Source organism: Lissotriton vulgaris, chromosome 1_1 (assembly GCF_964263255.1).
Source record: "Lissotriton vulgaris chromosome 1_1, aLisVul1.2, whole genome shotgun sequence".
Taxonomy (NCBI): Eukaryota; Metazoa; Chordata; class Amphibia; order Caudata; family Salamandridae; genus Lissotriton; species Lissotriton vulgaris.
In genome coordinates this window covers 1,406,766,753-1,406,791,515 of record NC_141685.1, presented here as the reverse complement: position 1 = coordinate 1,406,791,515, position 24,763 = coordinate 1,406,766,753, and the positions used below count along the sequence as shown (strand labels likewise).

Genomic DNA, 24,763 nt, shown 5'->3' with positions numbered 1-24,763 from the left:
CAGAGTAGGGGTCGTCGAAGCAACATGGCTCATGAAGGCGAGTGGCAGCCCACGACTGAAAGCCATGATCAGGTGTAATTCAAAGAGGAGGCACCACACAGTATCACTGTCGGTGCTGTGTGTCATAAGACATCAGCAATTCAACCCATGTGCTAACATCACCTCCAGCGAAAAACTGAGCAAGACTTCAAAAACATCTTCATGGCCAAGTTATTTTGGCGCTTTTGAGTCTGTATATTTTTCCAAACATTTAGAAAGCAGCAAGAAGCTGACTAATGGCAAAATACAAAACACATTGTTTTAAAGAATTTTTATGAAATGGACAGACGGCACAAACATGCGATAGCATGCACGTGCTCCACTGCATACCCAAGAGAAAAATACCTTTAGTCACTTCACATGCGGTTCATGGCAAAAAACATGGATTCAGATCTGTCTCATTCTAAGGCAGTCCTGCGCAAACAGCAAAACATCTCAGCTAGCCTTACCCCTGCTTGCCACCAGGAGGTTCCTGTGGCTGTTCCACCTTCAGCACCACCAATGCGAGGGAAATCTTCATGCACAGCTTTGCTAGAGGTAGCCACCTCGCTTATCAGGCTCTGGTCAGTGATGGCACCCATTGCAGCTGATGGGGAGACAACACACATTGACTTCAGCAGGCTCAGTACATACACTGTATGAAACACAGGGCGCGCATGTTGTGGTAACCCTCTGCTCAGATTATCTGAGAGCCATGTTATTGATGATTTTTTCCCCCTTTGCACAGAATATAATCGCTATAAAAGTCAGATTATGTATTTATATATTTTTTTTATATTACATTCTTTTAGGTATTCGCCCCTGAAGAAGGGAACAGGGCTTCCCGAAATGCATCGGGCGACACTTCTTCAGTACTTTGATGTCATTGTGTTATGAAAATAATTATTTTTTCAAAGACAGTTATGTATATAATCATATAAATATATGTATGATCTTCACAAGACTCATTATCAGAAATAACATACACAGATGTTGGGTTTGTGTTGGATTATGATAATATTATGCAGAAACATAGTATTGCTTTGCTTGAAAATCCATGTTGAATAATAAATTCACTGAATGTAAGAGAAGTTGACAGACTATTCATTTTTTAGAGTAGGAAAATATTACTTAAGTTGTTGAGAATTTAAATTCTCTAGGAACAGTGCATCCTGCATGTAGGCTTCGCTTACATTTTCTTATGTTATTCATGAATATGCACACATATGCAGATAAGATACACTGTGTGTATGCGCTGGGCAAATTTACTGCACATGCACATAATTACAAACAGCATATAACGGGTAAGTGTGCAATGGTCCTACTAGAACCCATTAGGCCTGACTGGTTTTTAAAAGCCCATATATGGCACGCCACTTTTAGACTAACCAGTGATCACATGACGCACTGTTGCGTCCTAGAAGGGAAACATCCTTTACAACGAAAGTTTTACCACGCAGTGCCTTTACGACGCAACTATTACAACGCATGTCATTACAACGCATTGTACTGGGGGGCGCTCTAGGATAGGGAATGGATTTAATTTACTATCCAACACCTTCCCTACTATCCATGGGGACTGGAGTTGGAATAGTAAATTAAACTATTCACTATCCAGCACCCCTAAGCGCTATGCGTTGTAACAGCATGCGTTGTACAAACTGAGTTGTAGCAGCATGCATGGTAAAAGCATGCGTTGTACAAACTGAGTTGTAGCAGCATGCGTGGTAAAAGCATGCGTTGTAATGTCATACATCCGTCCTAGAAGTTTACTGAAGGCAAAAAATAGCACATACAAAACCCAAAGTGCACCACATGCTACAGGTACATTGTCGATGTTCAGTTGCATGCACACGTGCCCCAGGCTCCACCTTCTGTTGAATTCATTTGAGCACACTACGCTCCAAACTCTATTAACAAATACAACATTCTCTGAATAGAAATGTCTTCACCCCTATCCATACACCATGCCACATAATTCCATGACACCACTAAACAAGTCCACTCCACACAATCCCAGCACTAACAATTCCAATCCAATCCAACCCACATAACGCTCTTCCACACCACATACTACATCCACTCCACCCCCGAGCTAAAATACATCGGCAAAAAACATTGTCATTTACAACACCAATAACTAGCTCTCACAAATACTAGACCCATTAGCAGTGCCAATGCTCGTTATTACTTACCTCCATCGAGGCTCCTGGAGACATGAATGCTAGAGGTGCGCTCAAAATAGGGGGCCAGCCTGGCTATCCTGGTACTCTCCCATTCCGCCTCTGCCTGAGTGCGGCCTCTGAAGCGGAACTTGGAACCCAAAGTTAGGAACTTGGCTCTCGGAGGTTTATCAGGTGACTTGAGCCTGTGGCAATGACAGACACCAGCCAAGAGGTAAAAATGTGGTAATATAAGGAAACAGAACATTAATAAGAGTATCAGTAACAGGTTACGTCCTATTGACATCCTCCAACTTGGTAAAGCACCTTTAGAAGAGTAATTCATTTTCCACCCTCGCTCATAATAACTTGATTAAAGCTTTCATTAAAGTCAAATAAAATGTTGTGATACTTCGATCAGAATCAGGTGTCTCTTCCAATCTCTGCTTGCCCGAAAACCGTAGAAAACATGCAGTGACAGTCAACGGGACTGCACACTCGAGTCGAGTGCCTTTCATTTGGTAAAATGCTGGATTCTAAATTTCGTAAAGTTGTTCCTCCTTAAAGGTACGTGTTTTCTGGATGCCTTCCATGTAAACCTTTTTTCTATTTACACGGCAAGGTCATAAACAAATGACCCTTCCAGCGACTATGACTCGAAAATAACCCAGCCGATTAGCCATAGAGAACAGTGTCCCATACTAGAGCAAAGAAAGTTTCCATAAGAGGTCACATGTTTTTACATAAATACCTTTAAAATTGCAAAATGTTCACAAACTGTAATAATTAATCAAAATAACGGTTGATTGTGTTTAGGCCCGAGTAACTACCAGTGGCTGAGATTAATTCAGGCATTCCATCCATCACTTTTTTATATACTTTAGTGGGTCACTTTTGTGTATACTTTAGTTGATCATTAACAGGCATCCATCCTATAGCATACAAATTCGATTTTTAGACCACCAAGGTAACCGAACACATTTAAATTGTGATTAACCTGTTCTACATGACAAATATGTTATCAAATTATACCCACTCATGTGCATTATATGCAATATTTGAAATAGAACTAAGAGCAGATTGAATGACTGCTGTTATTTGGAGAACACATGATGCCGGGGAGGTGTTCTACTGAAACATTTCAGCAAAACTTCTGCTTTCCAATCAGTATATGTACAATTCAGAAAAAGCCAGAAGGGTGTGTAAAAAGATTTTTGAGGAGTTGCAAGTTATCATTAGGAGTGCATGGGCTGCTTGCTTACATATACATTTATTTTTCTCCCTGGGCACGGTATGTAGAGCAGGGAAACAAAACCTTATCAAGGGTCTCAATAAACCTCCATCGTTTTTGGGCTTCTAAAATCTTTGATCTTATTAGTCTATCACAATGTCGTTACTGGCTCACTGTGCCCACTAACTGATCATATAAGCTCCTGATTTTTTTATTATCCCATCGCCAAACAATGTTTATCAACTCAATTTTAAGGTAGGCATCTAGTAGCAATGAGGGCTGAATATTTCAAGCAAAAAGATCAGGTAACAATGGGAAAAGGTAGCAAGAACTATGTTGTAATGTACATGTCTTGTACATCCTCCCTGTGTTTTCCACCTGCTGTCCTGCTTGGCCCTTGATGATGTAATTGGAATGTTGGGTGGGTTGTTGAGTAAGCAGATGTCAGTTGGCTTGAGAAGATTTTGTACTTAGATGTCGAATCGTTGTGTTATTTGGCTCTTTGTTTCTTAATTTTCTTAACACTCTCTTTGTGCTTTTACATCTTTGCACTTTTACTTTCTTGTGATTTGTTTTGCATGTTTGCTTATGTTACATTTGTTGATTTTGATAAAAGGGGGATGTGTTGTAATGTACATGTCTTGTACATCCTCCCTGTGATTTCCCCCTGCTGTCCTGCTTGGCCCTTGATGATGTAATTGGAATGTTGGGTGGGTTGTTGAGTAAGCAGATGTCAGTTGGCTTGAAGGGCTGAGCAGTGGAACTGCTCCTGGTGGGGTCTCTTGATTATCTCTAATAAAGTTATGATCCTAAATACAACTGGAGACCATGGATCTTTCTTCATTGTAACAAACTACCTTCAAATTCAGTCGAATAATAAAAGTACAAATGGGAAACCGAGGAATAATTTTGATGCAAGAAACCCAAATGTAAGACAAAAAGCCAATCTTTAAAAAAACACTAGGCATGTTCACAATCTCTATGGCTATGAGTCCACAAAAAAAAGAATATTGAAAAAAACAAAGAAGGTAAAATTGCTGCATACATTTTGTCTACGAAGCAATGATATATTTGTAATAACTAGACATATATTTGATATAGACAGTGTAATTAAAATATAGCATTTTTAATATTTAGAGCAAAACTTAAGCATTTGCAATTCAGGAAAATTGAACCTACTGCATTTCTTACTGTTAAAGAGCCAAATTATAAAACAAGTCTGTCCTTCATGCAATACAAGTGTACTGATGCTGGACAATCCTGATGATTTGTGAACACATCGGAAAACACCGTATTAATGTAGAACAGTGCCATCCCTTAAATGATAGATTTTTAAATGTTGCCTTTAGATTCAGATGATTTTAAAATTGCAGCCCCTAATCAACTGAATACTCAAACAACACTTAATGGCTTCCTATAAATGGTCATGTTGGTAGTAGGGTCTAATTTAGGAATTATTGCATAGTGGTGTCACATACATTGCTTCTGAGTGGCCAATAAATAGAAAATTTGAGCTAAGGGATTTAGTACTGCGAGCAAAAATATAATTGAATTAACAAGCCTGTGGACATATTAGAGTAGACCCAGCTACTACAATTTAGAAGTGATCACAGCAACTGTAAACATTAATCTCATGCCATCATGACCAGTACCCCAGTTCGCTGATTGATAAGATCACAATCTATGGTGACTCTGCACACCCACAGCCAGGACACAATCAGAATGCAAAAAATAGAGAGATCAAAGCAGCAAGCACCTACAATCTGCACCCAGAATCCAGAATGCACATTTGAACAAATATTTCTACAAATGCGTACATACACCTTGCTCAGGCTCAAAATTACTTGATTTAAGAGAGGATTATAGAGCCCATGGCCGTGGGCAACAGGAGTAGATTGATGTGGGGGGTTTAGGCATTAGGCAAAAGATCGAACAACAGACTTTGACAATCATCCTAGCACCCTACCCCCGACTGCATCGAAGAGAATAACCAAGTCTTTTTGTGCCCTTCCTAAACTTCAACAAAGATAAACCAAAGAAAGGCAAGGTGTTCCAAAGTTTTGCTGCAACAATAGAGGAGTCACAGCCATCTATCCATTCTTGCTGTCCTTGAGGCTGTGCCATTTCACGGATCTGAGAGTCTTACCAGAGACTTGCCAGTTAAAAGTTGGCTCAGATTTGCACATGCTGCAATAAGATGACTAAAGTCAATCCAGTTTTCAGACGCTGGTTTTACAGCACCGTTGTCGAACAGACCTATTGCTTACAATAAGTAGAGTAGGCTTTGGGTCCGCCCCTTTCAACAACTAGCTTTCTTCCACCAGACTCTTCCAGCCACTCCCTTAAGAGTTTGTCAATTACAATATGGCTCAGCCCAGTGGAGTAGACATCTGTCCCAGGATGCTATTGGCCAGTTGAGTACGTCATTCCATCTCCATTACAGGGCTTGCATTTAACTGCAAGGAGGAGTACTTTACAAATACACCCCTCTCTCTCCATTCCTGCTGGCTCCCTACTTTGTGTCTCCTAACATTTTTGCTTTAGAACATTAACCCCTTACTTATTCGCTTTACCAAATGCTTGTCGTTTATAGAAACTAATGAATGGACTTAAGAAAGTTAGAGATGTGGTCTCATTTATCCTGTCACAGCAGGTGTTGAGCTATGGCACTCTGAACCCTAAGGAAGAAGTACTTAGTTTGTTGTTTAGCAGAAATAAAATAAATTGCATGGGCAGAGATGGAAAATGCGACATTGCATGAAGTGATGGGAGTTTTGTCAGAAATGTAAAGCAAGCAGTTAAAATATCTCTCTCCCACCAGCAGGCAAAATGGGCATAACCAGAGCAGAACATTTGTTTTTCAATGTGCCTAGGTCTCCGAATTGCCACACAGGGTCAAACTAGACTCTCACCATTTCAACCAGATATTAAACCATACTGGAAAGAATAGCTCTCCTCTCTGAGGGCAATGTTACACTGGTTTGAATAATCAAATATACTGGAATCAAACACATAATTATCTGAAACAAGTTCTTTCACCATATCAAACATATTAGAGATGGGACTAAAAACATTAGCTGGTTCTCTCTCTGTCTGACATTAATAAGGCGAGACTGAGTTGCGGTAATGAACAAAGTTTGCTCTCCAACAATAAACAAACAAGCACTGGTAAATGCATTAGGTTTCGCCTATGAGATTAATAATACGTTTTTTGTGTGGCAAGCAAACGAGGCAATGAAAAGCAAGAGCCTTTTAAAATGTATATTAAATACAATTGATTTCACAAGCACAGCGCAAGGGCTACGCAGGTGAAACCCAAAATTAGTGAAGACCTACCATGCAACGGTACAGGAATCCATAAAAAGATAAGACTATGTCTGCCAAGAAAACCAATCACCTTGGCATTCTATGATGTTATTGTGTGCCCTGACAAGCAGACTTGTCATAATTTTGCAGCACATTTGTTTTTCTTAATTTACATGATGGATCTTTTGGTGGTTCAGATTATGGTTTGGTTCTTGGGGCCATGCCGGACCATTGACTCATCTTCTCATATGAATTGGTGGCTTGCTGACCTCTGGGTGAGTGCAACTTGTGGACCTTGCTGTTGTCACAGCTATGACAAACAAGACAGAAAAGAGTAAGACACTAGTGAGAACACCTAGATTTTTAGCTGAATTGGCTGGTGGGAGGTGCCTCAAACTCACTTGCCCACAAATCAGGAGACCACACTCATGAGAGATTACCAATACCCCCTTCATTTTGTCTACATTCAGTTTAAGGCAGTTATGCCTCATCCTTAGTGTCACAGCTGATATGCACTTCCAGAAGTTTGTTTTTGTAGTTTTAAAGTTGTTGGAGACAGACACCAAAATATAGTGTTAAGAAACCATACTAAATCCAAAGGATCATACAAGGGATGCCAGAGGGTATGACTAAGTGTTTTATGATGTGGGGATTAATGATCAGCTCTCAGGAGCACGACATCGCAAGAAAAAAAAATGGATTGATAAGGTTGCAAGGAAACTGTACCCTATCTGAAAGAAATTAAGGTATCATAACAATGCTTTCTTTCACATGCCAAAATCCAGAAGTCTGAATAATAAGACATTGTATGATACCATGCCGAATGTCACCAATAAATAAAAGGACCTAGGTTGCCCTGCCATCTAGGTCCAGAATCATTCTCAAGTCCTCAGTCACAGCAATGTAACACATATTCTGTGCTATTTTCTGGTCTAGACCCTGAAGGTTAAGGATCGAAAAGAGTTGTCTTCCATGTATCCTGACAGTTGAGAATTAAACAGTTTTTTCAATAATCTTGATGGAAACATGGTAAAATTGGCCTACACATAATCAGCACGTTTCACTGTCTGAAACTGGGTTACTTTATTACACTTAAAAAGTACTAACTCTAGATTGGTTGAAAATAGAGATATGCTGTTTACACTAAAATGAATAGCCATTTAAAATCCTTTTTTACGGTGAAGTTAGATTTTAAGTTACATTTCTGAAAATGACCCCTTTAGAGGGTTGGCATTTTCTTCTCCCAACCATGTGTGCCTTCTGCCAGTGTCACATGACTGTGAATGGCTCTGCTGTTGGGGTTTCTGTATTCCTTCCAGACAGTGACACAAAGGGAAGTTAGGTGCAGAAAGTATGGGTCTTCCTGATCGGATGACTGGGAAGGGCCTTCACTCAGCCCCATTTACACTTTAAAGAGCTTTTCCTCCTGCTCAAAGGAACATGACTCCAGACTTGCCCTGCCTTTTGCCATTCGCAGAAGTTTGGAGCCTTGACAGTGGAGGGAGAACAACTTTTCAGAACCAGATGTGGGGTAGGAGAGGGAGTGCCCTCACACAAGGGCTGGCACAAGGTATAAATATTGGACCAGCAGAGTCACTCTTTATAATCCTCCTGTACCTGGAGGCAGTTATTGCGGAGCTCAGCGAGATATTAAACTATGAGCTACCAATGGACCCGGCATTGGCGCTGCTGGGCTACTCCAAGGCACTACCGGTGGCGTACAGGAGACTGACAGACATGGGCTTGCTTCTGGCGAGACGCACGATAGCGCAGTGCTGGATGAGGGGACCGACGCCGACCAAATTACAATGGGCCAGAGACATGGTATATTGCAGCACTCAAACGGAACACTACATTGAACTCCTTCCCCCTACTAGCCACCCAAAAAACTTTTGGAGTTTATATAACGCCTTTAGACACACAAGAGACGACACTGCTGACATGCCACGGGAGGCCACAGAGGGAGCGCAGCGGCACCACACCCCGGAGCGGGACACACAGGACATGGGGTAGAGGGGAACGGCGGGGGGAGCGCCTGGACTGGGAGGCTGTTGGGCGGCTGATAGCGGGTCGACCACGTTAGGACGCGACAAACGGGGGGACGAACACTGGACACTGCCCTGGGGGGACACAGGAGCGAGCTTTGATCCCCCGGGCTTGCACTCGGGACGAGAACACCACGACACGGCGCGGCCCTCCCCTGGGGCCCTGTACAACATTATAGACAGTGAACTAGAAGCGCAGTTGGGGGGGGGAGTTTTGGGGTTCACTTGGTTGGTAAGAGGGAGGGGGGGACAGTTCTTCCTTAGATAAGGGGGGGGAAAACAAAAGGAAAAAACACACCTTCATTTTCTTTGGTTGAGCGTCCTGACTCGTGCAGATCCGGTTGCTCCCCTCTGTTCTCCTGCTGGGTATCGTAGCGCTTCTCCCACGCTGCTTGTAATATCTGCATTCTTCAGCTGAATCTACCATAGCGCCGCATTGTGCATTTGACTCGCTCTGTCCTCAGCGCTGCTTTGCTGCTTTGGGATTGCTGCTCTGTGTTTGCTCTGTGCCTAATTTCATAGCGCCGCCTGTCATTCTCATTGTGCTGTGCTCATAGCGCTACTCTATGTTAGCCATTTCTCTTCTAAAATAGATATTTTGATCATTGCACCCCACTGCTCGCCCCAACCTCTCCCTGCGTTAAGTGTTTGTTGTTGTTGCAGCCATTTGCTTCCCTGTGACGTCCTAGCCCGTCCCTCCAATCACGCTCCTGCCTCCCAGCTGAGCTTGCCTCCCACAGATAGATTAGACCGACCCCTCCCCCCGAGAGCTGTGACCGTCCTGACTCGTGCAGATCCGGTTGCTCCCCTCTGTTCTCCTGCTGGGTATCGTAGCGCTTCTCCCACGCTGCTTGTAATATCTGCATTCTTCAGCTGAATCTACCATAGCGCCGCATTGTGCATTTGACTCGCTCTGTCCTCAGCGCTGCTTTGCTGCTTTGGGATTGCTGCTCTGTGTTTGCTCTGTGCCTAATTTCATAGCGCCGCCTGTCATTCTCATTGTGCTGTGCTCATAGCGCTACTCTATGTTAGCCATTTCTCTTCTAAAATAGATATTTTGATCATTGCACCCCACTGCTCGCCCCAACCTCTCCCTGCGTTAAGTGTTTGTTGTTGTTGCAGCCATTTGCTTCCCTGTGACGTCCTAGCCCGTCCCTCCAATCACGCTCCCGCCTCCCGGCTGAGCCTGCCTCGCCTCTCCCCTTCGACTATCCACTTATGACAGTGGCTTTTGCGCGCAGCGTCCACGCGCAGCGACCGCGCCCCATTCGCGCCGAAGGTGCGCCAAAGGTAAGCCCGTCTACGCCGGTCCGCGCCTGGACCGCGCCCAGCGCCAGAGCCCCTGGTCCTCGTAATGTCCATCCCTCCCGCACTACTTACGATGCCACCACCCTCCTAGCCCTTAACCCCGGCCGATCCCCCAACTGCGCCCAAGCCGCCCCTGGACACACCCATGGACCCTTTTCCTGCATCTCCTGCAAGTTCGACGGCACCAAGAACAACTCCTCATCTAAGAACACACAACAGATACCCGACCCCAACCACCTACAATGCATCCTGCTCAACACCCGCTCGGTCCACAGGCACGCCATTGACCTCTGGAACCTACTAGACACCATCTCTCCGGACGTCGCCTTCCTAACAGAAACATGGATGAATGCCTCTTCAGCCCCAGACATCACCATTGCCATCCCGGAAGGCTATAAGATCATTCGCAAGGATCGTACCGGCCACACAGGAGGAGGCATCGCTATCGTCCATAAGAAATCCATCCGCATCTCAACCAGCTCAGACGTCAATCTCGCCAACTCTGAACACCTTCACTTCCAGATCCACATCGACCCCAAGACCACACTCAGAGGCACCCTCCTTTACAGGCCACCAGGACCCCGCGCACAATTCAGTGAAGACATCACGGACTTCATCACTCCACACGCGCTCCCCTCCGAGGACTACATCCTTTTGGGAGACCTCAACTTTCACCTTGAAAAGAACAACAACTGCAACACCACCACCCTTTTGGACAACCTCGCAAACCTCGGACTTAAACAACTTGTCACCACCCCCACCCACATCGCAGGTCACACACTCGACCCTATCTTCACCTCCAGCAAGCATATTTCCTTCAGCCACACCACAGCTCTCCTTTGGACTGACCACAGCTGCGTTCACTTCACCTACAACAAGCCCACATCCAACAACCACCCCCAACCCACTCTGCAAAGAAACTGGAACAAAATCACCATCGACCAGATCTCCTCTTCGCTTCTTCAAAAGCCCCCCGCCCACTCCTCAAACCCAGACCAAGCAGCCACCAACCTCACCCAATGGTTATCCAACAGCGCCGACATCCTAGCACCACTGAAAAAACGACAAATCAAACTAAGCAGCAAGAAGGCCTCCTGGTTCAACGATGATCTTAAGAAATCCAAGAAACTCTGTCGCTCCCTCGAGAAGGCCTGGAAAAAAGACCCAACCACCAGCACCAAGGACGCCTTCAAAAACGCCACCCGCATACACCACCAACTAATCCGAAATGCCAAGAAAGCAGCCTTCAAGGACCGTCTAGATAACAACGCCCACAACAGCAAGGAATTATTCAATATCGTCAAGGAATTTACCAACCCCTCAGCCAACTCCAACGACATCACCCCCTCTCAAGCCCTCTGCGACTCCCTAGCCTCATTCTTCCACAACAAAATTGCAGACATCCGCAACAGCTTCGACAACCAATCCGAAGACCAACCCTCCCAATCCCCTGCAGGACCCCCACCCCCCCTGAACATCCTCAATGACTGGATGCCAATCTCCACTGAGGACACCATCCGTCTAATGAACTCTATCCACTCAGGATCCCCCACTGACCCTTGCCCTCACCACATCTTTAACAAAGCAGACTCCATTATTGCACCGCACCTCCGAGACGTCATCAACTGCTCCCTCAAATCCGCAACCTTCCCGGAAAGCTGGAAACATGCCGAACTCAGCGCCCTCCTGAAGAAACCCACAGCTGACCTCACCGAACTCAAAAACTATCGCCCTATCTCACTCCTTCCATTCCCGGCCAAAGTCATCAAGAAAGCTGTCAACAACCAGCTCGCCGCATTCCTCGAAACCAACAAATCCCTCGACTCCTCACAGTCCGGCTTCCGAGCCAAGCACAGCACCGAAACCGCCCTCATCGCAGCAACAGACGACATTCGAACTCTACTGGACAATGGAGACACAGTCGCCCTCATCCTCCTCGACCTCTCCGCAGCCTTCGACACAGTCTGCCATAGCACCCTTCTACAACGCCTCAAAAACATCGGAATCCAAGGAAAAGCACTGGAATGGATCACCTCGTTCCTCTCCGGAAGAACCCAGAGAGTCCGCCTTCCACCATTCAAGTCAGAGGCCACTGAAGTCATCTGCGGCGTACCTCAAGGGTCCTCACTCAGTCCCACCCTCTTCAACGTCTACATGAGCCCCCTCGCGGCCATCGCACGCCAACATAACCTCAACATCATCTCCTACGCCGACGACACTCAACTGATCCTATCACTCACCAGAGGCCCTAACACGGCCAAAACCAACCTACACGAAGGAATGAAAGAAGTAGCCGAATGGATGAAGCACAGCCGTCTGAAACTGAACTCAGACAAAACAGAAGTCCTCATCTTAGGTACCTCCCCCTCCGCCTGGGACGACTCTTGGTGGCCAGAGGCCCTTGGAAAAGCACCCATCCCGACGGACCACGCACGGAACCTGGGCGTCATCCTGGATTCCTCACTTTCGATGAACAGACAAGTCAACGCCGTTTCTTCATCTTGTTTCAACATTCTTCGCATGCTCAAAAAAACATTTCGCTGGATCCCTACCGAAACTAGAAAAACAGTCACCCACGCTCTGGTCACGAGCCGACTGGACTACGGAAACACCCTCTACGCCGGCACCACCGCAAAACTCCAGAAAAAACTACAACGCATCCAGAACGCCTCAGCCAGGCTCATATTAGACATCCCGCGTAAAGAACACATCTCTGATCACCTGAAAAACCTCCACTGGCTCCCCGTCAATAAGAGGATCACTTTCCGGCTCCTAACCCACGCACACAAAGCACTCTACGAAATCGGACCCGAATGCCTCAACACACGACTATCCTTCTACACCCCCTCCCGCCAGCTACGATCCTCCAACCAAGCCCTTGCCACTGTACCTCGCATCAACAAAACCACCATGGGAGGTAGATCCTTCTCCTACCTAGCAGCTAAAACTTGGAATTCACTTCCCACTCACCTTCGCCTTACTCAGAACCACCTAGCATTCAGAAAGCAACTCAAAACGTGGATATTCGACAAGTAACTCCCCACCCTTCTACAAGCGCCTTGAGACCCTCTGGGTATGTAGCGCGCTATATAAATCTTTTTGACTTGACTTGACTTGACAGCGAGACTGCTGCGAGTGTGGAGATCTGACCATTGCATAGTACATTACCATGGGGACAAGTGTTTGGAGCAGTCGCCAAAGACTTTCATTGGCACTAATGCGCCGCCGTACCCCAGGGTTGATGGCACAGGGCTGTGTAAGATTGGATTCGCAACCAAAGTCCATGTTTGCATTCTAGCGCTGCCGGCCCGGATGGGTTGTAGGCACACAGCCGTGTATGTATCTGCTTCACTTAATAAAGGTGTTAATAAAAAAAAAATTAAAAATCCTCCTGTACCTGTGGAAGTTACAAAAGGACTACCCTGCTGCCAGAGGACTGCCTTGATGTCCAAGAAGGAAGATGGGACCTGCTTGCCTTCATCTTAGACTAATCATAGGAACTTCAATGGCCAGTTGACTGACGTCCTGTGTGAGCCACAAGGAAACAACAAGTTTCAGAGGCTTCCTTACAACTGCCTAGCTGACCTGCTGCAACTGGACCTGACTTGACCTGCAAATAGAGCTGCGTGAGCCCTATGGGCCTCTCCTGGAGTGATCTGACAATTATGTTTTACACACTGTCGTCCTGCATATTTGTTTTTGCAATCATTGCCAACACTAGACATTTGTTGCGTATTGTCAGCATTCCTATGGGCTGGTTTTTATACTAGGAAAAATATTTTATTAGTCACTGCCTAGAACACGGTAAAAAGGATATTCAATCAATTGACAGGTAGTATGAGCCACGGGAGCAAGAGCGATTGGAAACTAATGAAAAACTGCTCACTACTGTACTTTAATAACTGTAAGAATATCTTTTAAAGAAATGTTCAATGAAAAATTTGGCAGTAATAGGTTTTAATATTTGAGTGTAAGTTTATATTGCTTTTTAATATATATAGCTGTATTTTTAACAGATGTAATGGAATTAGTTTTTTGGTCCAACTGCTTTTATGGATGTTTTTTCATGATTCTGAAAAAAACTTTACATGACATGATATGATATGAGTGAGCCCCTGATCCCCAAGAGGTACATTACCAGGACCTGGACCCTTGGGTGCCACCAGTGCTCATGGGCGTCTGCAGGGGGCGGCAAGAGGAGGCACTTGCCCCCCTGGATCGCCAGTGCATCCGGTGTAAGCCCAGTCTGGGCCAACCCTAGTCCATCATGCTTTTGAAATGGTGCCGTTGGGTGGGAAGGGTGCAAGGGGGTGGCCGAGAAGGGTGCAAGGCAGAGGAGAGAAGGGTTCAAGGCAGAGAGGAGAAGGGTGCAAGGCAGAGAGGAGAAGGGTGCAACATAGAGAAGGGTGCAAGGCGGATTGGAGAAGGGTGCAAGGCAAAGGCAAAGGATTCAACATAGAGAAGGGTGCAAGGCAGTGGGCGAGAAGGGTGCAAGGCAGAGGGGAGAAGGGTGCAAGGCGGAGGGGGAGAAGGGTGCAAGGCAGAGGGGAGAAGGGTGCATGGCAGAGGGAGAAGGGTGCAAGGTAGAGAAGGGTGCAAGGCGGAGGGAAGAAGGGTGCAAGGCGGAGGGGAGAAGGGTGCAAGGCAGAGGGGAGAAGGGTGCAAGGTAGAGAAGGGTGCAAGGTGGAGGGGGAGAAGGGTGCAAGGCAGAGGGGAAAAGGGTGCAAGGCAGAAGGGAGAGGGGTGCAAGGCGGAAGGGGAGAAGGGTGCAAGGCAGAGGGGAGAAGGGTGCAAGGCAGAGAGGAGAAGGGTGCAAGGCAGAGGGGAGAAGGGTGGAAGGCAAAGGGGAGAAGAGTGCAAGGCAGAGGGGAGTAGGGTGCAAGGCAGAGGGGAGAGGGGTGCAAGGTGGAAGGGGAGAAGGGTGCAAGGCAGAGGGGAGAAGGGTGCAAGGCAGAGGGAAGAAGGGTGCAAGGCAGGGGGGAGAAGGGTGCAAGGCAGAGGGGAGAATGGTGCAAGGCAGAGGGGAGACGGGTGCAAGGGGGAAGGGGGAGAAGGGTGCAAGGCAGAGAGGAGAAGGGTGCAAGGCAAAGGGGAGAAGGGTGCAAGGCAGAGGGGAGAAGGGTGCAAGGCAGAGGGGAGACGGGTGCAAGGGGGAGGGGGAGAAGGGTGCAAGGCAACGAGGAGAAGGGTGCAAGGCAGAGGGGAGAAGGGTGCAAGGCAGAGGGGAGAAGGGTGCAAGGCAGAGGGGAGAAGGGTGCAAGGCAGGGGAGAATGGTGCAAGACAGAGGGGGGTATGGTGCAAGGCAGAGGGGAGAATGGTGCAAGGTAGAAAAGGGTGCAAGGCGGAGGTGGAGAAGGGTACAAGGGGGAGGGGAGAAGGGTGCAAGGGGGAGGGTGAGAAGGGTGCAAGGCAGAGGGGAGAAGGGTGCAAGGGGGATGGTGATGAAGTTAAAAATGTGCCCCCCCTGGAAACATTTCTGCAGACGCCCATGAGAGTGCTCCTCCTAAAGAAAAGGTTAAAATCCTTTAGTTTGAGCTCTTATGACCGTGAATAGACCAATTTGCACCAAGACTCTGGTACCCATGACAATCACTAACGTGAAGTTCCAGCGCCACCAGCAACCACACTTGTAGCTACAAAAACAGCCTGTGACGACCTCAACACAAAGCTACTGTAACGACGATCCACAATATCTGATTGGCTCATCAATTTTAAGCGACGACTGTCCACAATGCCTGGACTGAACTTCATGCTACAACAATGAACTCCCACGATACTCAACCTCCTTCTCACGTCCTGCACCAGGCAAACGGAACCCTTCACACCAGACTTAGAAGGTAACTTTTCAGAGGGACTAATTTAGTCCCTGTATGTGGCCCGTGCTCCACTGCAGCTGCACTGAACTGGTGACTTTCGCCCGGTGTAGAGTGAACATATGACAACAAGTGGCGTTTTCTGCTTTACAGATGCTATTTTTCACTAGAGGCTTTAAAACGGAATATTTCCGGTTCTACTGCTTGGATTTTGTCATTCTGGTATCATATTATTTATTAAAATGTACTCTATATTTCTAAATTGGTTTGGAATTTTTCTCCTGCTTGTTTTCACTTTATTATTGTTTGTATGCTGCATAAATACTACACACTTCCTCTAAGTTAAGCCTGACTGCTTTTGTTCCAAGCTACCAGAGGGTTAAGCACGGGTTAATTTGGTTACTTTTGAGGTCCGCCCTGACAAAGATTATGGTTGGTGCCTGCATGGGTCTTCAACTCTCCCTCGAGAAATAACCCAATTTTATACAGAAACGGTACCAAGAAATTGGTCTAGAAACAATATAGTCATATCTACAGAGAGTTTCTTCACTAGACTTTTTTCAGACCAGTGGAATTTCTGCTAGTTCTAGGGATAGTTGCACATGTATATGATTGCCAGATAAATGAGTTCAACGATTGTTTTAAGAATGTTAAGAATGTACGGCGGACAAGGAGGACAAGGAACAAAAGATGATCCAGATTTTATGTGAAGGAGTAGATGAGAAAAAAAGGATTCCAGAAGGGCACTGAATTGACGGACTGTAGACCCAGATGTGGAAGAAACATCGGCATTAATCAGAGTTTCTAAAATTACAGGCTGAGAATGATGACAATTTAATGATATGTTTTCTTTTTTTTCTTTAAAGAATTTAGTAAATTTTCACACAGGCTCTGGGAATAGACACTGAAAGACTGTATACCTCAAGGTATTTTTTTTTTATTATGCATAGTTAATTAAAACCAGTGCAAACATTTTACAAAAGAAGATTAAAATATCATAAGAAAAATTAATTCATTAAAACGTCATTAAAAGAACATGCAGTAAAAGCCCGATCTAATGTCCAGATGCAATACTTTTGAGGCAGAAGAGCATGTATCATTGAGTTCTGGTTAGCGTCTATATGTTTCCTATGTAATGTTTTTTGACAGTTTCTGCTCAATTATCACAAGGAACTTTACATACCTGCAGTTCAGTTTCGTGTTTGCAGGGTTTAGGCAAGCCAGCACCGCTTGCCTTCTAGTACGAGATCCTATCTGCTTAAGCTGGTCCTTTAAGAGCTGTTGGCGTGCTGGCCGAAGCTCTTGGCAGAGGCAAGTCATATGAAGTATATGGCCCTTCTCTGTGTTGCAAAAGGTGCAGGCATCGTGGCCATTGCTCCTGAGCCATGGTGGAAAATGCTCTCTAATGGGCAAAACCCCTACTCTGTATTTCAAAAACTTCCGTTTTATTATCTTGGAATAACCCTGACTTAAGTATGATTGTGGTGTCAGGGATTTATATGAGTTTATGATCATCCATGCATGATTTCTTTTAGCAAATGACTCTTTGTTCTCTAGTAGTGAAAGAGTTTTAACAGTTTTCCAAACCAGTTTTTTTAACGCATTGTGGCCGAGTTGCATATCCCAGATCGCTGATAGTTTAGTAGCCCCCAAGGCTGTCTTCAGATAAGATCTTGCCTGAGATACGTCCCTGCTTTGAATGTCTTGCCATAGCAGCACATTTAAAGTGTTAGTAGTGGCAGAACGAAGTTTGTGGCAGCAGATAATATAAGCACCCTGTCTTGCAAGAGCTTGTTTTTGTAATCCAAATTCCAGCCTGAGTTGGGCGGGCGATGTATAGGACGGGAGCGAAAACTTTGTTCGGTAAGCTTTTATCTGGATTGAGTCCAGATTCTTGGAGTCTCTCCCACGTAGAGCCTCACTGCCGTAGCAGATGGAAGGTTTTAACTTAGCCTGGATGATTTTCAGATACGGAGTCAGAATTGGTCCCATTAGTTGGTTAGCTATGCTTTTTAATGTGGCGGCAATGCAAGATCCTCTCCTTTTTGCTTCCAGCTTTTGCTGTGAGAATGAACCGTCTTGGTCAAAGATGACTCACAAGTATTTGTAGTCCGAAGCTGACTCAATGTTTTGGCCGCCCAGTGTCCAAGTCTTCTGAAGCTTTTTATGTATGTTTATCGACATAGTGCGAGTTTTGCTCAAATTTATTTTTAGATTGTTTTCCGTGGCATACCTATGCATTTGATTTAATAGTTGCTTGAGGCCGATGTAGGTATGGCTCAGTAGCACGACATCATCTGCGTACAAAAGGTTACTCAGGGATTTCCCTCCCAGCCTCGGGAATGGGAATTGCATGTGTTTAATATGCCTGGTAGATCCGCCATATACAAATTAAACAATGTTGGAGCAAGCACGCACCCTTGCTTGAGGCCTTTGGTGGTACGGACTTTAGATGACAGATGTGTGCCGCCTCCTAGCTTCACCTGCACCCAGGTATCAGAATGGAGAAGCTTCAGCATACTTAAAGTGGAATGCGGTATTCCCCATTGTGCCAGTTTCCTCCAGAGCCTGTCTCTCTCAATGTTGTCAAATGCAGCACTGAAATCAATGTAGCACATGTGCAGTGGCAATTTTCTTGTTTTTGCTGCATCAATCATTAGTGAGATAGCCAGAATGTTTGTAGTTGTTCCAGTATTTTTCCGGAAGCCGGTCTGGTTCAATGGTATAATCTCATTAGAGTCCGCCCATGATACAATCTCCTCTAAGATAGTACCCGCAAAATATTTTGCCTCATTGTCAAGGAGGGCTACTAGACGATAGTTGTTTGGATCCATTTTGTCCCCTTTTTTATATATGGGGACAATCGTCGATCCTCTCCAGGATTCTGGGATTTTATTTAGGAGTCTAACTTCCCAGAATAGCAGTTGCGTAATAGTAGCCCATTCTATGCTCTTTTCCTCAAAAAGAGCTGGCGGTATGCCATTAGGACCTGGTGCGCCTTCTTTCCTGCCCTTGCGAATCTGTTTTGTTATTAGTGTTATTTGCTGAGTGGCTGATGCAACCATGGTGTTTTCGGGTAGGCCTTGCTCCTTCTTAATCAGGGACTCTGACGAGGGCATTGTGTGGTCGGGCTCTATTTTGTTGGATTCTTGTGCTCCTGCCTGTTCCAGGTGGTTGTTGAAGTGGCTGGAGAGATAGTTAATCCATGACTGTTCCATAATGTGCGAGCCTGGTTCTTTGTATTGTGGACGCAGAATCCTGTTCACCGATTGCCAAAAACGTGCGCTATTACTGCTTTTGGTATCATATAGCAGTTTTGCCCATGTTTCGGTTTCAGCCTCTTGTTTTATGTTCCATTTTGTGCGTTTGAGTTCCGCTCTTTGTTTCCTCAGCTCTATCCAAAGATTTGCATTCTCGGTGGATGATCTTAACTTCCGTAAGGTTGAGTTAATTAGCTTTTTGTGTAGCCTTAGTTGTACTCTCTGTTCTCTTTTTAAGTTGGTTTTCATGCCCTCATTATGAAAGTTGCTTTTTTGGGCGGGCTTGGTTGCCAGATCTTGTAGCAGAGATTCAGTGTATAGCTCCCAATATTGGATATGCCCGGCCGCATTTGATTGCAGTGTGTTTTGTAGTTGGAGGGCAGTTTCGGCCAGAGTTGTTAGATTGGTTAACGTGCATTTAAGTCTTTTTTGATTAATGGAATAAATCGCCCCTATCGTTTTGTCTGGCTTAAATACAGTGGGCGTCTTTGCTGTTAAATGGCATTCCTGGGGGGCGATGATCGCTTTCGCCCTTGTCCCCCATTCTGAATCCCAGGATATGGGGAAATAGGGCCAGACTGGCAAATGTATAATCCAGGATGGAACGCGCTGTTTGTGAGTAGAATGTTTCTATAGTTCCTGTCAGTGGAGAATCTTCCATTTAGTGCCTGAAGGTTGTGATGTTCTAGATCTTTGAGTAGAGCATTGTTTGGGTGCTTTTTCCTGCGTAGCAGGGAGCTTTGTGGAGGTATGGTGTAAATTTTGTTTAAAGCCAAAGCCTCTTCTTCTGCTGATGAACCAAGCATGTTTTGGTTAAAATCCCCAGTCAAGAGGAGGAGTGGTTTTTCCATTTGAGAGACATACTCCGCTAGTTGGTTTGAAATTGAGTTGGAGTCCTTGACTCTATGTTTGGGGTGGACGTATGCGTTGACCAAGCATAGCTCTTCTTCTTTATTGCCGAGCTGTAATTTTATCTTTACTGATAAGGTTGTCGATGTGGAAGATTTCATAAGAGCTGCCGATGAGATTGTTGTATTAGATATATATGTAGCCAAGCCTCCTGACTGGTGACCAAATCTGTTGACTCTAGTTGCTGCCGATGAAAAGCAAGTGAAGCCCTTGATGTGTTGTGTAGATGTTAACCACGTTTCTTGCAGCATAACTATGTCAAATCGAGAAATGTACTTTTGAAAGTCCGGGTCATCCATTTTTGATGAAAGGCCATTTATATTCCATGAGCAGATGCCTATAAGTGGCACCCTGCCCTTTATATCGTCTCTTGTCTGTTGATGGCATCAGGCCTCCTCGGGGCGTAAGAAGATTGTTCGAGACAATATTTCTCTTGTAAATGCTTGGTTTTGGTGAGAGGCCCCCCTCAATGTGGCTTCTGTACGTCCCTAGGGTCTGCATGTATTGTTATTTGGCAGGCTTCCTCTCAAAAGCTTAGTCGTGGGAAGGGTGTGGGTCTGATAGACCTTCGGCGTTGGCCGTCGCCCTCTTGTTGAATGTAGATCTGCTGCCCTCGGCCTGTCTTCCGAGCATTGCCACAATATATTCTCTCTTTTTGTGGGCGAGCTACCCAAGGCACCTCTAAGAACGTTAAGAGTGTTTGTCTGTATTGCCACTGATTCTGGGCTTGTCCTCCTCTGTAGTGGTGCGGGATAAGCTGGTTTTGATAGAGGAACTAGCTTAATGCTCCAGGACTTAAATTGCTCCACTTCTGTTGCAATTAAGTCTGCAACGATGCTAGAGGACCAAGTGGTTTTGGTTGCCTCCGGGCTATTTGAATTTATAGCGGGCAGGAATTCGACAGAGATTAAGTTATTCGAACTTATTCCAACCAGACTGGGAATGTGTTCCATTAGTTTAAGAATATTGCCGCGATTTAGCGTGTCGTGCTGCCCTTGCGACGTATACTCCGGAAGGAAGACGAGCATCTCCGTTGCTTGATTGGTGCTTCTTTCCTCCTGATATTTTTTTGTTGTATAAAGTGCTAGAGCTGATGAGCCCTGAGCTAGGGGAGCTTCGTGGGTTGCCAGGATTGTGTCTTCGCCTTGCCGGTTGGCTATGTGTGTTGTTGCTTTGAGAGGGAGCGTTTGCTTTGATGTTATTTGTGTTTCAGAAGACCAGTTTGTTTGGGGATGGTCAGATTGACTTGGATCTGGATAGATAGTCTTAGCTAGAGTATCTCTAATGTGGACTACAAGAGTTTGGCTTAAAGTTGAGCCAATCGCTCCATTCCTATCCCCGACCTCAGAATTTAGCCTGTGTGGGTAGTTACTTGCTGGTGTTGATGGTATATCTTGGTTAATAATTGCTTCAAGTGGTTCCCTTTCCCTTTGAAGCGGAGGATCCATATTATGCGATGTTGGAGCTCCCAAGTGGCCGTCGAGGTCCCTCATTGTCTTATTCTTGTCACAGTTTGGCTGTGTGAGTTGTTTGGTCTTTACTGCCATATCTCTGTATGTGACTGTTTGTTCCGGTTGGTCCTTTGCCGGTAGTCCTTGGGGCCCTTGCCCTTCTTGATTCGGCAGGTTACGAATTGTATTGTGCTGCTGCTGAATTAAACTAGGGGATGAGCGATCTTCGCCCTCTGTGGAATGGGCATTGATGATGTTAGGAGGAGATTTCTCCTTCGAACTAAAGAAGATTGGGAAGTATTTGGAAGTAGATGTTTCAGTTTCAATTTTTTGCTTCCGCCCTTTCCTTTTTTGTTGACGCCGTTGTTTGGCGTTGAGTTTCTTTGGAAGTTCCTGTCCCGTCTGACTTATTTCTTAGTATGCAGGAATGTGATCGACAGTTAGCTCTGCTTTGTTTCCTCCTTCCTTTGCGCTCCATCGTCATGTTTTGTGAGGTCCTTTTCTACAGTTGCATTTCCTCTATGTAGGTTCCTTAGGTCTCCTATTAGGTCAGTTAGCATAGTCGGCAGTGTGGCTACTTTATCCAATGCCTGGCTACAATTGCAACTTGGGTAGATATTTGTTTGTGCTCTCACTATTAAGTTGTTTAAGTTGCCTAACTTGTCGTCGATGCCAGCTGTAAAAACTGCCAGTGTGTTAAGGAGAGTGAGTTGGAGCTCCATTTTTTCAGATTGGTATTGCAATGCATCTACTGCTAGCTGAATGGTGTTTAGCAGTGAATTCCACGTTCCGGTATTTTGTTCTTTCCCCCGCCCGTTCTCCTTGGAGGTGTTGGCATGCAGGTTTATACTTTTGACTGCCAAAGATGGATCGAGGGCGTGGGGATCTTTGTGATCTGGTGTATAGGTTGCTAACATGTCTTCCCATTCTTGTGTGTTGAGATAAGACATTATAGCCCTACCTTCTGCTTAGCGGCTGAGGTCATGTGGACTAGCTGCCTCGTGGGTTCCCTAGTCTGTGGGTGGTGTGGCGCATCCAGCCATTAAGTGAGACTTGATAGGGGTACTGTGGGTTTGGCCCGTAGATTGTAAAGCCAGCGCCGGGCTAAGTGATGCTTCCTTGGTTAAGATCTGCTCTTGTGTCTGTAGGCCTGTCTGTGGGCCTCTCCCAGAAGCCCTATCAGTTGGGCAGATGTCTGTTCTGTTCGCTGATTTTTGTGCTGAGATGGGTATCTCATTCACGTTGGCGTTGATATCATCCAGTGGCGTTGGTAGCACGATTTCCCTGTTGTGTGGGGCCGTGCTGTCTGAGTAAGCAGGTAAAGAATTCTGATTCCGGTTGAGCGCAACAGCAGAATTAAGTGTCTCTTTGCTTGCGCTTGCACTAGAGATCTCCAAAGGAGTGCTTGCATTCCTGTGCTTTGAAATGCTAGCTTGCGTAGGGTCTAGCGAATGATTTCCCAAGAAAAAAGGGCTTGTAGGTTCTGGCGCGGATGATGGCGGGCATGCTAGGCTCACAGCAGCCAGAAGTAGTGGTGTTTTCAAGCCCTGCAAGTGGCTGTTGCTCGAAAAGATAGCTGAGCCTGCGTCCCTTAGGAATTCAAATTTTGTGTATATTTTGGGCTGGTAGGACTTTTTAGTAGATTGTAGCACCTTTACTGCATACTCTAATGACAGGGCCGCTGTCAAATCCTTCTCTGTTGAGCTTTGGTTCAGCCCCAATGCTTGCTCTGATGACAAAAAGTTCACCTCTGTACTAATGGCGGGATTTGCATTCATTTTCATTTTCTTATGCCCTTTCCCATTTCCAGTTGTATCATTCATTTTTGCTGTGGGCTTTGGTTTTGGCTCCGGGGGGCCCCTGACTTTCCCTGACCCCATGATGATACTTGAAGGCAGTGAACCGCCGCCCAGGAGGCCACCAAGGAGAGGTAGAAGATAACTGCCCCCCTCCTTTGTTGCCGCCCCTTGCTAATATGTTTGCTCCTCTGCCGGTGGTCGAAGACAGAAGAATGGGAAGGTTTTAAGGTGAGATTTTGATGGAGAGGGAAGATTTGTAAGAGTGGTCCCCCACGGTGGCTGTCAGGACGATGAGGGCGATGGGGTGGGCTGTGAGAAGGCTGTGGGGGAACTGAAAAGAAAGGCTGAGAGTGAAGCCCGTCGAAGCAGCAGGCTTGTCAGCAGGCTGTGAGCGGAGCACTCAGGAGGGACCTGCTGGCAAAGTCGGACCTAGTCGGACCTGCCTAGGCCAAACCCCCCGGGCTGTTACTTGGAGGCCGCCTCTATTGGCAGCCGCGCTCACGTCACGTCTTTACAGCCTCACCTCACCTCCTTGAAGTGGCTGATTCTGACGGTGGTGTCAGTGCAGGAAAGAGCAGCAGTGAAGAACAGTGTATCCGCACTGAAATCGAGCCAATGCTGGTACTCGCTCTGAAGGTCGCCGCCTGCACGCTCCTCACACACAGCGTGATCCGTGGGCTATGCGGCTGCTATCAGCGGGGTTGTGGGATCTGTAGTCTGCAGTCCCCAGCGGTAGCCTAGCAGGGGCTCACCATCTTGGTGCACTTTTATCTTGGGAGAGGCGTGGTGTAAACCCCCAATGGCGATGGTCGAGCTGAGTCGGGGGGAGTTCTTCTCGCTCCTCACTTGGTGCCTACAAGACGGCAAACCAGCGGCATACCAGCGGGGCTGAAAAACGGCTTCTCGGTCAGGCAGATCGGCAGGGAGTAGGGACCGGCGGCATGTCCAGTAGCCGGTAGCCCGTTTTTTCCGCTGCGCCTGCCGACGATTTTCGTTTCGTTGTTTTCGTTCTCCTCCGTGGCAGAAGAGTAATGGCGATGGTGACCGCGTCCGTAGCGGTCCGTAGCGTTCTGGCGTTCGGGCGATTCTGTCGATTGCAGCTCTCTAGCGCCACCTAGTGCTCCCAAAGGAAAGCAGTGAGGGGGCTTTAATGAGCTAGGAGCTGTATACCTCAAGATTCTTAAGTTGTTTGACAATGAAAACCAGATAGCAATATTGTTTTTTGGATTTCAGAACGGGAGAAGAATAATGTGTGGCTTAACTCTCTTTATTAAACTGCTTGCATTTGCAGATCTGGGAGCTGGACTGTGTCTTTACGTCAGAGACATAGTTTTTCCTCCAGTTTGTGTCTAATTTTTTACACTCAGAATACAGTACAAGCAAACCCGGAGCAGAAAATCATGGCCAGTTTTCCTCAGACACTTTTCCAGAAATTCAACTTGCTTTTGGAAACAGAAGAA

The 24,763-nt window shown here is 46.0% G+C and overlaps 1 protein-coding gene across 1 annotated transcript in view; it reads right to left on the bottom strand.

Moving 5' to 3' along the window:
* Positions 1-437: 437 nt before the first annotated feature.
* Positions 438-24,763, bottom strand: part of LOC147750599 (band 4.1-like protein 2) — a 627,758-nt gene continuing 603,432 nt past the window's right edge. Inside the window, exons 10-11 of the mRNA XM_086929700.1 lie at positions 2,214-2,386; positions 438-625 (exon numbers count right to left, since the gene is read on the bottom strand). Coding sequence (XP_086785826.1) covers positions 438-625; positions 2,214-2,386 — 361 coding nt within the window. The remainder of the gene's footprint in view (positions 626-2,213; positions 2,387-24,763) is intronic.